Source organism: Sinocyclocheilus anshuiensis, unplaced genomic scaffold (genome assembly GCF_001515605.1).
Source record: "Sinocyclocheilus anshuiensis isolate Anshui unplaced genomic scaffold, SAMN03320099.WGS_v1.1 scaffold1165, whole genome shotgun sequence".
Taxonomy (NCBI): Eukaryota; Metazoa; Chordata; class Actinopteri; order Cypriniformes; family Cyprinidae; genus Sinocyclocheilus; species Sinocyclocheilus anshuiensis.
In genome coordinates this window covers 323,522-340,389 of record NW_015554150.1, presented here as the reverse complement: position 1 = coordinate 340,389, position 16,868 = coordinate 323,522, and the positions used below count along the sequence as shown (strand labels likewise).

The window sequence follows — 16,868 nt, the reverse complement described above, 5'->3', positions numbered from 1 at the left end:
TAAATTGGATGGGCGGAGGGGGAGGAGGAGTCAGAGGGGGTGGAGGAATGTGCTCTGAGCTGGAGGAGTAGGTAAGAGAGCTGGCATCCTCGCTGCTACTATGTACTTCGCTTAGCTCGCTTAGCTCGGGAGGCATGTACGGACCCTCTTCCTCCTCCTCCTCCTCCTCCTCCTCTTCCTCTTCCTCCTCTACATCCTCTTCCTCATTCTGGAATGTCATCTGGACAACATCCTGGAGTTATTTTGAAGTAAAATATACAAATATCACTGAGTTTTTGCAATAGTCCATTGAACATTAGCCACTGTACTTGTCAAGCCGATGAAGCATTGTCAAAACAATAAAAGCAATATATCAAGTCAATTAACCATTCTAATATACAAACCTCTTCATAGTCATTCTCTGGTGACAGGAAGTCATCCACAGATAACTGCTGTCCTAGCTGTTCGCTCAGAACCTCCATAAACAAATCTGTGTCAGGGGTATGGGGGGGACGTGAGAAGGTGTAGCGCTTCTTCCGAATGGGTGGACTAGGGGGGTAGTCCGGAGGAGAGGGTGGAGAGAGAGGTGGACTCTCTAAACTGATGTATGGGTTGGACTCAGCACTGGTTTGAGAGGGAAGACCTGGAGGGTAACAGAGGCACTGGGGACTCAGTGGAGGCTCCTGCATCCAAGAATCAGGTTGTGGAGGAGGTGGTGGCGGTGGTGGAGGTGGTGGCACAGGCTGCGCTGATGCTGATTTGCGGCTACCTGAGAGATGAAGATGGAAAAACAAAGGTGAAGAAGATCAAATGTCTCTGACATTAGATTCTGCCTCAGATGAAATTCCCACCTATTACACAAAGAAACTACAAGGACTTTCTAGAATTCACAAGCCACAATGCCAATAAAAAAACGTATAAGTACACTGACTGTACCTGAAGTGGCCCGAACAGATGGAGAGGAAGAGTGTGCCCTGATGGACTGTGAGGAAGCGTGCGGGAAGATGTCTACGTTAACCAGAGTTTCAGGAGCTGGAGAAGGTCGAGTCTTTAGGGATTTGGATCTCTTCCCGGCATAGACATTCTCCAGCTCAGCATACACAGCTGACAGCTAGATAGAGCACAGGGACTGTGATATTAATATAAAGACAGTGTACATGCTCAATCATTTCAATGTTTGTAAACCCGTAAAAATCAAAGAAGAGCGCTCACATTAGTCAGATTGTTGGGCGTCTCTGGTAAGGATGTTCCATCCCCTGATTGCCTCTCTCCAGGAGTCAGTCGCATAGGTGCCAACTCCACTGGCTCAGTGCAAATCCCTCATGAAGTAAGAAAATAGCACATCAACTCATTTCAATTTGCTAAGAAAGCTGCCGTTTTTAATGATGGTACATGATGCCAACAATGCTACAATAATGTCTACTATGCTGTTTTCATGATACATAATACTAGTTGTGAAAGTTGACACAATTTCACTACATATATAGGTAACTAAATATGTGTATGCCAAAGTATGCCCGCATGCCAACTGGAGTCTACAGACCTCCTGGTGCTAGGTGGCTGGTAGAAAATGAGAATTTTGCTAAATGTATGAGGTCTGTCAAAGTTAAAATGTTTAACAGTTATTTTTTTAAACACACTTTGTGAGGCTAGCCGGAAATTATGAGATCACCACTTTTTTGACTATAGACAGCCCTAGTTTTATAACAGTAAGATATCAATGGCATCAAAAAATTGAAAATCGCTGTCCTGTGTTATAATGTGTAATACAACATAGTGTTTGAAGATAGCTTACCCATGCCCAGGTGAGTGCCGATGACCAGATCATCTGAGCTGCGTCCCCTCATACTGCTCCTGTAGGTTGTTCCCGTCACCTTCATGGAGCTGCTGCGCCTATGAGGCTCATGGGCTGGAGGTTCAGGTTCTGCTGTTGGCACTACCAAATATAAATACATGCAAGCATACATATGTATGTACTTATACTCTATACAGATTGAAGAAGAACGACAAGACAAAGTAGGGCTCACGTGTAACTTTATAGCCAAGGAAGCGGGAGATCTTGTTCTGGCAGTGTTCCTGCTCCTCGTAGGTCAGCAGCTGGTAAATAAACTGCCAAATCACCTGTTTTGCTGGGGTATCCAACACAGGGAAGATGTCCACAATCAAAGTGTCTACATTTCTAAAAGGCACGGAAGAAAAAGGAATCAAATCAGGTTTCACACAAAGTTCAGGAATTAACTTTCTTTTTTCTCAGAGAAGCAATGGAAACATTTCCATCTACTTCTTCTACTTCCATCTTCTGTCTTTCTTTCTTTCTTTCTTTCTTTCTTTCTTTCTTTCTTTCTTTCACTAAAATATTAATGGTATGTCCTTCACCTGTGCTGGAAGAAGGCCTCCAGGGCCTTGCAGATGGTGTATCTCTCTTGGAGTGTGAGAAGGTGCTCAAGCTGCTGGCTGAAGGTGCGACCTTGTACACGGATACTGGGAGGCAAGATCTCTGCGACCCACTGCAGGGAGCTTAGCACAGGAGCACGGGAGCGGGGAGAAACCTCCAACAGTTCGGGTTCGGTCACGGTGAAGGCCGGCAAGCCGTCTTCAACCACCAGGCTGGGCATTGCCCCACTCCCCTGCAGCATGGACACAACCTTCTCATGTGAACAGCTCCTGAGAGAAAGTACAAAAATACGAAGCATATACGGTGTTAGATTATGAACATGAAGAACCCATCATATGCATAATAATAGTAATGCCTGCTTTAGACTTTATTTCAGTTCCACATTAGGTTAAAAGCAATGTATTCCAATGCAACCCAACCACAAGCCTCACCTCATGTCCAACCCATTGAGAAACAGGATGCGATCTCCAGGTTTGAGACCCGCCTTCTCAGCAGGGCTCCCTGCAGGAGGAATGGCAACAAACCAAGTAGAAATAACTACTGACAGCACATCATATGGGCTCATATGGACTGAGAATAAGCTGTGCTCATGAAATGCCCTTTGAAATGATGTGAGATCTGTAAGTCAAGATTGGGTGTTTGTCACATCCTGCCCAAGAATGGATGTCTGTTTTTGGATTTTGAGGGCTAGATGTGGGAAAAGTGTGAATCTAAAAGGATTTGTGCTAGATAAAAACAGAGCTCTACCACCTGTGCCCCTCTTACTCAGCTTGCGAAGAGTCTTCTGTTGTGTGTTGTTTCTCTCTCTCTCTCTCTCTCTCTCTCTCTCGTCTCCTGCTGTTCTTGCACACTGCCAGTTTCTGCCGCCTAACTTTTTAATGGCCGCCATGAGTCAGAAATGACAGAACTTTTATGATTTCAGCATTCACGTCATCTGCTTTAGTAATATGTCTGATAACTGACTCCCCTTCACTTGTTTCAAGTCCAAAATATATTTTTTCATCTTTCTAAAATAGCATTTTGTTCTAGGATGTCAAATAAAATAACTGTGCCACAAGACACAAGCCCTTCCCTCATGAAAACAAAAGACAATGTTTGAAAATACTAAGAGAATAATGTTGTTGTGTTTAATCTTAATTAAATATTAAATGTTTCAACATCAAAATAAGACACTTAAATATTATAAATAAAATTTTGGATAATTTCATACCTGGTATTACAGAGTCGATCCACACTGGAGCATGGCCACGCAGAGTAAACCCGAAACTTTGGTTCCCTTTGTACACCCGTACTGTCCTAGTGAAACATGAATACAACCTATAGATGTCAAGCAGAACATCGTGAATCTTTATATAATGCAGATTAACTAATATAGTTGTTTATTAAACTAATATTCATTTTATATTATTGGAAAATATCTATATGATATAGATATAATAGATATACATACACGTATATAGTATCCATAGAAATTAAAAATGTGGCATAATGCATGTTTTTTGTCATAGTACAAGAGTGTAATTTTACTGAACAGTGACAAAACGTGTTCTGCCACTTTTTATCTCAAATGTCACAAATATTATATAATCAATACTGTTTGTTGTGTTCTCTATAGTTTGTGTAATTAATAGATACAGTCAGACAAGCTCTGAATGTCTTCCACTACAGTCATCCATAATACAGTCAGATCCTGTTACTGATTATAAAGAGCTCTTCTTCCACAGACTTCATTACCTTTCTCTCTGTGGCTCAATGAATATCTGTGTGTATATGCGGTCATTATGCAAATAGCTAGCAATTCTTGAGTCCAATAAAGCCACACTTTCAGTTTTCCACATTATTAAAAAGAAACTACACCTGCATTGCTGGAGACATATCATTAAGTGTGTATTGTACTAATGATTGACAAGTTTTCACATCCTCCCACCTTTTCCTATTTATGCATCGGGCACTAGCTTAACAGAGAATTAATTCATGCTTGTGAAATACTGTACACAAGAGTAGTAATGTTTAAAGCATAATATAGGCTATAATGAGGAGGATGAATCTTAATGATGTGTCATATTTACGCTCACACATACACAGGTGTCCAACAGCATGTCTAAAAATAACATGAATTATAAGAGTGAAATATTACAGTGGCATAAAATCTATATCATTTACAGCCTACAATAACTGTGAAATTGGAAATCCAACAAGAAGGGATGAATTTCTTTAAATCAATGCATCAGATAATCAATTTATGTATGAATTTATGAATTAATCTAGCTAACCATCACCCATCATTATATTTATATGAATCTAATTAAGTAACAAAAACAAATTAAGTAAAACGAATTAAGTAAAAATTCTACCACATAAGTAACAAATACAAATGCAAATGCCAATGCAAAAAAAAGAGAAAAAAAACAGAAAAGAGAAGAAAAATGTGCAGCTGTTCCCAGTGTGACACTTCCACTGACCTGCGTGTAGAGAAGGAACTGGAATGGCCTGCGATGAGTGAGGTGGTCTTGCGGAGGCCACGGGCAGGAGGCATGACCACTTCTTCATTGGCGGTCCGGGGCACAGAGCTAGCTCGAGTGGACACAGACAGCAGCCGTTCGGGGTGGTCTTCGCTCCGGCTGCGCCGTAGGCGATTGTTCCTGTGCTCGCTGAAGCTTCGGCCCCTCAAGCGACTGATCAAACTCTGAGAGACCATCTCATCAAAGCGCTGCCGGTGCTTCTTAGGGATGAAGATCCTGACAAACATGGCACACACACAGTAGATGGAGTCACAGAGGAGAAACTGTTCAGGCGTGTGAACACTCTCATGCCTGCTGAGAGAAACACTGGATGGAGACACAGGCAAATGGAGGAGGAGGGACGGCTATGAGAAAGTCTGCTATAATTACACCAGATTACGGAGATGTTTGTGACCTGCTATGAAAGAAAAAAAGAGCTCATGTGATGCAATGAAATGTTTGTTTTCTGTCCTGTGAAGAATGGTGGGTAAAAATATTCTGTTTGATCAACTTCAAAAGCTAAGCAGGTAAGCAGGTGACTTCTGAAAGATGTCTGATGGGCATTTTGAAGTCCTGAGAGGATGAATGATTAAAGTGAAAGAGAGAGTGCTTTTTAGCCCTTTGTGAAATAAGCCCTCTCTAAATTTTTAATTCTCACCTTCCTTTAAAACCAAATTCAAAGTTATAAACATCTTAATTTTCTTCTAAAATATGACCTGATCAATTCTTGACAGCTATTGTGAGATTACAATTTGACCAAACATAATACATGTTTTGCATGCTGCCTATCAATGTCATCAGTATATAGTGTAAAAGTATTTAAAAAAACAATTAAATGTATCATATATTACCAAATTAATATATATTACCCATTAGACTATTTTGACTCATCAAAAAAAAATAAAAAAATTTGGTTATCCAATAAAAAGGAATGAACCCATGCATCATGAAGGACAATGTCGCAACACACAGCATCAGGAGGGGAAGCACAGCTCAGTTCTGGGTTAATCTCCCAGCTGCAATCATCTCAAACACTGCTTAAGAACTGCTTTTGCTTCAGAACACAGATCTTTGGACAACAAGTGGCGAGCCAACACAGTATCAAAATTGTGTACTGTGCAAAAACAAAAAGGTCCTCAAAATAAAACATTAAAATTTATTAATATTGTCATAAAGAGCATAGACCGAACAATAACAATATTAGTAATAAATATTATACAAAACATAAATATTATAAATATATTTTAATAACAATAATCCAGAGACATCAACAACAAAAGATATTAGAATTTTGTCTTCTGTAAAAGTGGATAAGGGTGTTTATTTAGCCATTCTATAGACCTTATGCGTCAGAGAAATAAGTGTGCAGCCATCTTTAGAATTTTGTCTTTGAACTTCCGTTTTTGCAGTAGCTCTGCAGCATCACTATTGAAGAATAATTAGCTGGTGAAGTGGATTTACTTATTGTAGAGTTAATGAAAGTTATCATGAGCATTGTTCTATTTGAAACGGATATCATAACAAATGTCAGTAGACCGGGAACATTTTAAAACGAGCGGTTCATTCATAAAATCGACCTTACCTTCATGCTGTGGAAATACAAACGGAAGACAAAAGAGCACTGAAAAGGGGCAGGCCTACATAAGGTCTATAATTGTGCATAATATTGTTAGTTGCATTTTATTATTTGCATTTAGCATTGTTATTATTTTTTTAAAATTGTCTGATCAGAACAGAGCAGCGCCCTGTTTTTGAGTCATGACCAAACTGTTGAGAACCACTGAATTATCCCTTTAATGCATCTAATCACAAGAACACCATACTGAGGTGAAGCTTAGATCACAACCTGCAATTTTCACAGTTGTAATTGCAATTGTAAATACAAACATTGCAGCCATTCTATACACAACTTATGCTGGTTTTCTTGCATCTGAAGAGCTCAGGGCCCAGCAGTAGTACTGAGACATTACAATCCAAAAAATAAACAAAACTAATACTAACCTAAAACTAATATCTGTAAGATTTTAAATCAAATATGATCAAATCAATAGTGTACTCAAGTACTACTGCACTGTGGAAGTTTTACAAGTGCGTGCTCTTATCAGTGACTTCATTCACGAAAGTTTCCTTATTCAACGTAAATCCACAGTTCTCTCAAAGTTAACTTTCATTTAGTTCAGGATGCCCTCAATTAGAAGGAGGTCACAGGAAATCTAAAATTAACCCCGAGTCAGAGAGGGGAGGGAACGCACTTTTCAAAATGAATGAAAGTGGGAATGAAGAACGTATTCAACAATCTGAAATATAAAAGATGTCTATTAACACAAGCAAGTGATCTCTAAACCTATTTTAGTTCATCTTTGAATGCCTCTACTCATATTAACAAAGCATGCCACGCATTTACAAACTGATTAACATTCTCTTAACAAGTCTTAAATGACAGAAAATGACGGAAAATTCATTTTTAAAAAAGCAAGCTCAACAACAAGGCCAAATGAGGACTTAATACGATTTTAAAGTAAAATGACAAAAACAAATAGAAAGAATTTCACAGTAGGTCTAAAAGCTTTAATGTCTTTTCTATTTGCTCCGTATCTATAGTCCAATATTGCATGAAACTGTATAAATTATAAAGAGTAACAATTTCCCTAGAAATTTGATCAAACCTTAATTTCTGAAACTAGCTTCTGTTTGATCCTAGAAGGTTTTTCTTACCGAAAACGCTTGGAGAAACCCCTGTCACGCCCCATCTCTCCTTTAAATTAAGATATGTCTCAAACGAAATGAAATGTTCTTGGTCTTAGTGCAGGAGTCTTCATACAGCTGGAATAACCATTCAGTGAATAGAACAGGATAATCGGAAAAGCCATTATCTCCAGATGAGGAGATGCTTATTAGCGGCAACTTGAGGAGCAATGACATTGCATGGATGAAGAAGGAAACTTCAGGTCACGTCATCATCGAGTCAACTTTGGCAAGATCTCCACATCTCCGTGCTGGGTTGCCTTGGGGAGTTTAACGTTAAAAAGGAGTCTACATCCAGAACTGTAGACCAGATGCCTTCAACTGCAAATGAGAGCCAAAGTCGCAGCTGCTTCAGATGTGAAGAGAGAGAATAGAATGAAAGAGAGGAGCAGGAACAGAGAGCGAGTGAGAAAATAGATACCGTCCCACTGGAAATCTAAGGCAGGTCAGCATGAGTTACTCAATCCACACTCGTTCCACATAATTGTGCACGAGTTAGAAGATCCTCAAGTATCCAAGTTCAAGACGCAAAGACAAAAGTAGAGTCTGCACAGCAAACACCAACCAGATAAAAAGCCACAAAGAAACAATTCCCTCAAAATCCTTCTTGGCTGCTTTGTACCTCAGCTGGAAACTCGCAACTTTAAAGCAAGAAAGTTGTTATGTGGATTTTGTGCAAACTTCTGATGCGTCACAGACCTAAGAGAGGCTTATTATAAGAAGTAGGCTGCTTAAAAATAGGGAGGTTCCATGGGGAGAACTGGGCAAATTTTTTGCAGGGACATACAAGCATTTTGCAGCATACAAGCTAGTCAGTGCCAAAGTTGACTGAAGGACTGTGAAAATGCAGTGATATATGCCAAATGCAAGCTATATCGATGAAGATGTACTAGAAAGGTCATGCTCTCACTGAGATGCTTATATGCATTCAATCTACATGTGTCTGCCATGGAAGCTTGTTTCTGACATGGGATAAGAAATTATAAAGGCAATTGCAACTTTTTAATTCAGTTTTTTTTCTCACAATTCTGAGTTTATGTTTCACAGTTGACCCGCCCCCCTTAGTTACTGTTGCTACGTCCGACAACAAGCCATGGCACTCTCACGCCACACATCATGTTCTCATGCAGTGAAAAATACATCGCTGAGCAAAGTCTCAGCTTTCAAATGTTGCCTTTTTTTTTAAAGGAATTCAAACAAATACTGTTTTGTGGCTCTTTAATTTGTCGTGACAGATCGCCTCAGTTCAAGTGAATCGTGAACCGATCATCTCTTCCTCTTAACTACTTATAGCACGAAATAAACATGAATGAACATCAGAAGGTAATCTTGTTTCAGCCGTGGAAAGATGTAAATACACACCATTTTTCAAGTTCAAGTCCGCCAACGTTAATCTACTCTAGATTCGGCAGATGACTGGTCGGATCGCCTGTCAATCAAACTCCCAACAAAGGGTCAATAGTGAGAAAAGTCAGAATTTTGAATTGATAACTTGTGAAGTTGTGATTATTACTTTTTTTCTCTCAGAATTGTGAGTTCATATTTCGCAATTCTGAATTTTTATTTCACATTTCAGAATTTTTTCTCCCAATACAGAATTGTGAGATATAAATGTGCAATTCTGAGTTTATATCTTGCCTGAATTTTGAGATTAAAAAAAATCACAATACAGAAAAAAGTCAGAATTGCAAGATGTAAACTCAGAATTGTGTTATAAACTCAAAAAAGAAAAACTATTAAAAAAAGAAGTCTTAATTATAAAGTTTATATCTCACAATTCTGAATTGCGAGTTAAAAAGTCGCAATTACCTTTTTTTATTTTTTTTTTATCCAGTGGCAGAAACAGGCTTCCACAGTCTGAACTACTTTTTTATTCAATTCAAAGTCAAATCTGATCATCAATATTCAAAACTGACACCATCACCAATAGTCTGCTGCTTAAACTTCCCATAAAGAATTCTGAAGACATGCAACAAACATCCCATAAAAAGCAACTTGTCTCTGAACAATGGAAAATGACAGAAAAATCAAAGCTTTGTGCAAGTACAAAACACTTTTCTTACTTGCTAAAGAACGCATTCATGGTTCCCGATAATACAAGGACAGGCTATCAAGGGTTAATCAGAATAAGCTGATGAAAAGTGTGAATCTAGGTATCTGGAGCAGGCTGTTCTTCTTCATAATTCACTCCTCATGGCGGTAAGGGGGATTTAAAAGTGGTCCCATATTCAGAGTTTTCAAGCATATAACTTCAAAAAATAGCATGCATATTTGATAAACAATATTTTATGCAGTAAACCTCACGGGTATAAATCCTCACTGGTAGCGAGAGGCGGCTGCTGTTAAAACTGCTCCGTCAGTGTAACTGAAAACATTTCAGCTATGAGACGCATCAAATTCTCCTGACAAAGACCCTCATCAGCGAGAGAGAGAACTGACACCTGCAAACCTATGAGAGGGAGACTTCTTATAGTGTATACTTTCACAAAATATAATAATATTAAATCTAATAATAATAATTACGTAAAAATAAAGAAATAATCTAACAATATTAAAATCTAATTTTATTTTTCAAAATCTGCAATCTAATTGTTAACGATTAAAAGGAATGATTAAATACTTCATAGATCATAGTTATTATAAAAGTTATTGATGAAAAATATGCAAAGAATTTTTGTATTTTAAGCTATAAGCATGTTGAAACTAACTAAAAAGACAGATATAGTCGCCCCAATCTTTTAAAGCATAAATAGTTTTTAAAGAAGGATGGGAGGGAATAGCCAGCTCATTAAAGATGGCCGCCTGTAATGACATGGCAAACTTATGTTCATAAAGCTGCTTTATAAATAAATAAATAATAGGGAGGCGGGTCATGTAATCTGACTTATGAAAGCTCATTGATACCTGATGCTGTCAATCAGTTGCTGGTGTTCCTCGGTGAGCAGTATTTCTGGAAGTGTAGACGCCAGACCTTCAACATCCCTCTCATTTGCATACTGCTTCAGCAAATCAAACAGCCTCTCTTTCACCTCAGGCTCCTCCCCTAAAATCTCCTCGACCTATAAAATTTCAAAACAGACCATTTTAACTTCGCCAACAGTGGAGTTTGAAAGTGCCAGTGAAAAATATTGTGTGATGTTTAACCAGCCCAAACTAACTTTACGAGGTTTGAGTAACAGTTTAACAATTTTTGTTAACACTTTAGTTTAGGGACCAATTCGCACTATTAACTAGTTGCTGATTTGCATGCATATTACTAATTGGCTATATTACATATTATATGACATATTACATATTAGCTAATTGGCTTTTTATTAGCACTAATAAAGCACAAATTTATGCCTTATTCTGCATGACCATATTTTAGATACTCAATACGACCCCATACCTAAACATTGCAACTACCTTACTAACTATTAATAAGCAGCAAAGAGGGAGTTTATTCAGGCAAAAGTCATAGTTAATAGTGAGAACTGGTGTCCAAACTAAAGTGTGACCCAATTTTTCCATGCCCCTTGAGACTGACCTTCTTGTTGAACTCCAGAGCTTTGTGCTTGCGGTCCTGCCTCACCATGTCTCCGCTCTGATAGGTCTCTTTCATGCTGCTGCTGTTGCGTTTCTGCCAGCGGTTGATCCGCAGCACACCCAGACGCAGCGTACGTCCCTGAGAGGCCTTGATCATGGCTGCCGCCGTCTCGTGCTGTTTCACTGGAATCCCATTCACCTCCATCACATAGTCACCTGCTCGCAGTCCACTCTGGCCGGCTGGAGAGTTGAGCATGCAGTCCTCCACCAGCAGGGGACTGTCTCCCACTATAGTAAAGCCAAAACGACCATCAGGCCCCGGGGCAATGTCCATCTGTGGTGGTAAAGTGGATAAGGGTGAGTGACACTGGTTTGCTCTACAGAAGCAAAGGAAAATTAGGAGAGATCTGAATTTTCTTTAACACAACAAGGGTAACTTGACTTTATAGAAATCATTCCAATATGCTGATTTATTATCAGTGCTGGAAACTGTTGTGCTACTTAATATTTTTTTTGGAACCTGTGATATTTTTTTTCAGGATTCTTTGATGAATAAAAAGTTAAAAAGAAGAGCATTTACTTAAAATAGAAATTTCTAACAATATACACTACAGTTCAAAAGTTTGGGGCCAGTACATTTTTATCTTTTCTTTTTTTGAAAGAAATTAAAACCTTTATTCAGCAAGGAAGGATGTGTTAAATTGTTAAGAAGTGATAGTATTGCAGTTTCCAAAAAGAAACTGCACAACTCTTGCCAACATTGATAATTCTAATAATAAATCAGCATATTAGAATGATTTCTTAAGGATCATGTGACACTTTATACTGGAGTAATGGCTGATGGAAATTCAGCTTTGCATCACAGAAATAAATTATATTTTAAAGGACATTAAAATAGAAACCATTATTTTATATTGTAATAACATTTTGCAAGATTACCGTTTTTTTCTGAATTTTTTATTTAATAAATGCAGCCTTGATGAGCATAAGAGACTTCTTTAAAAAACATTACAAGTCTTACTGATCCCAAACTTTTGAACGGCAGTGTATATATTATAATGATATTATATATAATGTTATTTTTTTAATTATTATTTTATATATCTACGCTACTATTTAAAAGTATATTTATCAAGAGACTTTTATATTACAAAAAATTTCTATTTCAAGTAAATGCTGTTCTTTTGAGCTATCTATTCATCAAAGAATGAAAAATGTATTTTCCATCAAATGTTATTACTAAAAAAAATATTTCCGTAAAAATATTAAGAAGCACAACAATTTTCAACACTGCAAATCAGCATATTAGAATGATTCTGTGGATCATGTGATTCTGAAGACTGTAGTAATGATGCTGAAAATTCAGCTTTAAAATCACAGGAATAAATGACTGTGCATTTATTATATGCATAATATATAATGCATTTTAAAATATATGCAAACAGAAAACAATTATATAAACAATTATATTTTAAATTGTAATAATATTTTCACAATATTACTGAATAAGAGACTTCAAACACCTAAAAAAATCTTAACTCAAAATTACTTTATTTATTTATTTTATTTATTTATTTTTATTATTATTTTGAGGAAAAAAAAAATTTGTTGCAATGCCATTCATACATTTTTTGCTTGACTTAAGTGTCCAAATACTTTTTAAGGCAACTGTATTTATATAGAGAGATAATATACAGGTGCATCTCAATAAATTAGAATGTCGTGGAAAAGTTCCACAATTTGAGTTGAATTACTGAAATAAATGAACTTTTCCACGACATTCTAATTTATTGAGATGCACCTGTAGAGGCAATTTTGGACATTTTTTAAGAACTCGCTTTTCTATTTAATAATCAACCAATTTCCCATATGAACTGCTTTTTTCTCTTGAATTACGCCAAATTAAACCACATTTAGGTCAGTTTTGTTACTGTTTTGTTGACAGTATATGGCATGTCAGTGAAGAAAAACTGGCCTGTTCAATTCTAGACACAACGCCAATGCTGGGTGGCACAGTCTTGAGGGTCTGAGCCAGAGCAATGAGGGCTTTGGTGCTGAGGGACGAGACGTTCTGCCCATCGATCTCCAGAACCTGGTCTCCTGGCTGCAGTCCGGCCATGTAAGCGCTGCTGCCCTCCACCACAGAGAGGATGTAACTGGGTCCATCTCCACCCAGCTTAAAGCCAAAGTCCTCTGGCCAACCCTGGTTATTTGCTGGAAGGGCCAGTTCTGGAAAAAGCCAATACATGAGAGATAAGTGGCAAGTAGTCTTTATTCAACTTCATTTAGCCTTTATAAAATAAAAATGTATTTAATGAAATCTTCTTGCTATATTTGTTTACTTAAAATAAAGTAAAATAAAATAAATGGGAAGACTTTCAGAATCCCCATTTCTATTAAAACCAAATCTACTTCCTTGCATTTACAAAATATCAGACAGAGAACAGTTCACGCATTACATTTGCAGCACTTCATCATATAGCATACTGTAGTTGTTGTAATTGAATTTGTGACCTAATAACAGACGGGCGAAAAAAACGGTCAAGCAATTACTTTACGCACCAATATTCAGTGGGAAATCTCTCAGCACGTTAGGGTTTGGGTCTGTGGAATTGAAGAAACATATTAATTTATGTATATAGAAAGAGAGAGAGCATGAGAGATGGATAGTGTGTCTACACACACACACACACACACACACACACACACACTCTCTATCTCCATCTCCAAAATATATGTTCTTTAATAAAATGAACAGAAAATATAAGCCTATTTTTCTCATTTACCACCTGTTCTGCTTTATGAACTTACAGAAATCTTTGGAGGCACTGCGGGATCCTGATCGGCTTTGGCGAAGAGAGAAACGACCCTTCTGGCTCTTCAAAAATCTTCTCATCATGGTTTCTGGGTCTTCTGTGTGGAAGTCAAGCTGTAAGAGGTCACGTCAGGTCAGCACCTCATCACCCTCCTCAACAAGTCACTGCTCCATCATTACCAAAAGCAATCGATCTGGCAGGTTTAGCCTCCATCGAGGATCCTCTGATGAGGATATCAGTCCAGTGTAGATCAAGAGAGCGCTGTCAAGCTCTCTGCAGCCGTGGCTCTACATCTCCAATAAGTAAGTCCAGTTCAAACCGTCTTGCAGAGCACGGAGCAGAAATCTGGGACAAGCTAGCTGGGTCTTTTAATGATTCTTTTGCAAGAAAAAGGTACAGTGAAGCCCCATTTTTCTATAAATACCTCCCTCTCCCTCTCCCTCTCTCTCTCTCTCTCACAGAAGGTTGCTGTGATGCTGGTGGATTGGGCCCTCTCTCAGGGCTGAGGAGTGACCCAGAAACTGCCTGTCAGAGCAGCAAAGGATGGCGCTCCGATTACAGATCCTCAGAGATGCTGTGGTACAGTTAGATGCAGTCTGGTACATTTAACTCCAACTCCCCTTCTAAGAATCTGATCCGGTATCATTCTTCCAACTGTTCCTTATTCAAGCACAGTCTCAGAACAGCAGGAATGGTTAACCTCCAACACTGCAGTGATGGGTATGATTTAATATGATATTAATAGCATTTACAGCATGACGTCAGAAAGTAATGAGGAGATCTGTGGCGCTCAGGGCTGGTAGTCAGAAGGTTGCTGGTTTGACCTCTGCATAGAAAAACAACCCAACTGTTCCCTTACACTTAGATTATGGTATATGTGACCCTGGACCACAAAACCAGTCATAAGGGTAATTTTTTTGAAATTGAGATTTATACCATCTATATATCTGAATAAATAAGCTTTCCATTGATGTATGGTCTGTTAGGATAGGACAATATTTGGCCGAGATACAACTATTTGAAAATCTGGAATCTGAGGGTGCAAAAAAAATCTAAATATTGAGAAAATCGCCTTTAAAGTTGTCCAAATGAAGTTCTTAGCAATGCATATTACTAATCAAAAAATAAGTTTTGATATGTTTACGGTAAGAAATGTACAAAATATCTTCATGGAACATGATCTTTACTTAATATCCAAATGATTTTTGGCATTAAAGAAAAATCGATAATTTTGACCCATACAATGTTTTTTTGGCTATTGCTACAAATATACCCAAGCGACTTAAGACTGGTTTTGTGGTCCAGGGTAACATATCTGGAAGTAAATAAAGTACTTTGTTTACTTCCCTGTAAATAAATAACTTTGAATAAAAGGGTGAATCTCCCAAAATGTGTAAAAAACAATTTGGTCACAAAACAAAACATCAAAATGAAAGAAATAAAAGAAATACCTAAAACAAAACTAAGTATAACTAAATAAAAATAAAAGTAAAACAAAATGATTTTAAATACAAAAACTAAAAACCAAAATATATAAAATGTAAATAAAACAAAAACAAATTTGTTTTGAAACAACAAAAATAATTTAAATTGAAACAAAAAAAGTAAAATAAAAAACTAAACTTTGTATTCAAATTTTAAATACAAAAAAGTATATACATTTTTTATAAACAAAAATAAAACAAATAACACAACTACAATTGAAAAGTAAAATAAAATTATTTAAACTATAAAACAAAAAAAAATTAAAGCAATAAAATAATGAAAATATTTTTTTTACAAGAAAATGCGCTTAATTGTCAAAATAAATAAATAAAGGTCCTAATGTCCTCATTTTTAATGCAAAATATCTTTCTTGTATTTCTTTTGATTTGGGGGATATAATTGGGTTATAATGCTTTTGCTGGCTATAATGAAGGGTTAACAATGCAAAAACAAAACAGTGTCTTAAAAGGCACTGGATACTACAAGATGACCGTCGATAATCCTATTTAATATCACTCTGAAACATGTCAAACCAGAGGGTACAACTGTTTTTCAATGGATCATTTGCAAGTCAGGTCAGGGATTCAATTATAGCTGGAAATAAAAGAAAAATGTAATTATATATGGGCATATGTGAAGGCCTGAAGGGGCAAAGCACTCCAGCATGTGCGGTGATGGGAGGGAGAACAGATAGTGAAGGTGACCAGAGCTTCAATATGCCCCCGATCTGCCAGAATGAAGCGTCTCCCGCCTCGATCTATCTGGATATAGAAAAATACATCAACCTCATGCTTGCATCACCACATCTAAAGACAATATAAGCCATGCGGGCTTGCAGACTGAAACGCACAGTGCATCAATCACAAGTTCAATCTTGAAATCCTGGGGGGGGAAATCAGCATATTAGAATGATTTCTGAAGGATCATGTGAGACTGTTTATTTTTCTATCTAATGAGTTATGGTCACCGAATATGTTTTTTCTGAGGTAAATGTGATGTTATGTGACATTGTTTACAAGACGTTATATTGACGTCTTTGCGCGGCTGAAACACTGATTGAGCGATTACATGAGACAGGCTACGGATTGATCAATTATACTCTTTCTTTTAACTTACATTCGGATGTTTAGTCATGTTTATTTTGTGCTGAAACTGGTATTAATGTGGAGATGATTAGTTCACGTGCGTCTCGCGCTGCTGCGTCTGTTGATCGAGGGGCAATCTGTCACTCCACATTAAACAGCGCCAAAACGGCATTTATTGTTTGAATACTGCAATACAATGGACAGAATTTGAAATCTGAGACTTTGTTTCATATTAAAAGTACCAAAGCACAATTGCGATTTATTGTATGGAGGAGGTGCCCTTCAATGTTCCATCCATTAACTGAAAACAGGCTAGAATAATCGATTCTTGGGATTT

General features: G+C 37.5%; 1 protein-coding gene across 1 annotated transcript in view; it reads right to left on the bottom strand.

Annotated features, from left to right (window-relative positions):
* LOC107670677 (delphilin-like) overlaps positions 1 to 14,399 on the bottom strand; it is a 30,549-nt gene extending 16,150 nt beyond the window's left edge. Inside the window, 15 exon segments of the mRNA XM_016463360.1 lie at positions 36 to 232; positions 384 to 748; positions 916 to 1,090; positions 1,192 to 1,298; positions 1,775 to 1,915; positions 2,007 to 2,158; positions 2,356 to 2,643; positions 2,806 to 2,875; positions 3,585 to 3,670; positions 4,837 to 5,112; positions 10,525 to 10,679; positions 11,147 to 11,479; positions 13,121 to 13,374; positions 13,699 to 13,749; positions 13,957 to 14,399. Coding sequence (XP_016318846.1) covers positions 36 to 232; positions 384 to 748; positions 916 to 1,090; positions 1,192 to 1,298; positions 1,775 to 1,915; positions 2,007 to 2,158; positions 2,356 to 2,643; positions 2,806 to 2,875; positions 3,585 to 3,670; positions 4,837 to 5,112; positions 10,525 to 10,679; positions 11,147 to 11,479; positions 13,121 to 13,374; positions 13,699 to 13,749; positions 13,957 to 14,044 — 2,738 coding nt within the window. The 5' untranslated portion in view covers positions 14,045 to 14,399.
* Positions 14,400 to 16,868: the final 2,469 nt, after the last annotated feature.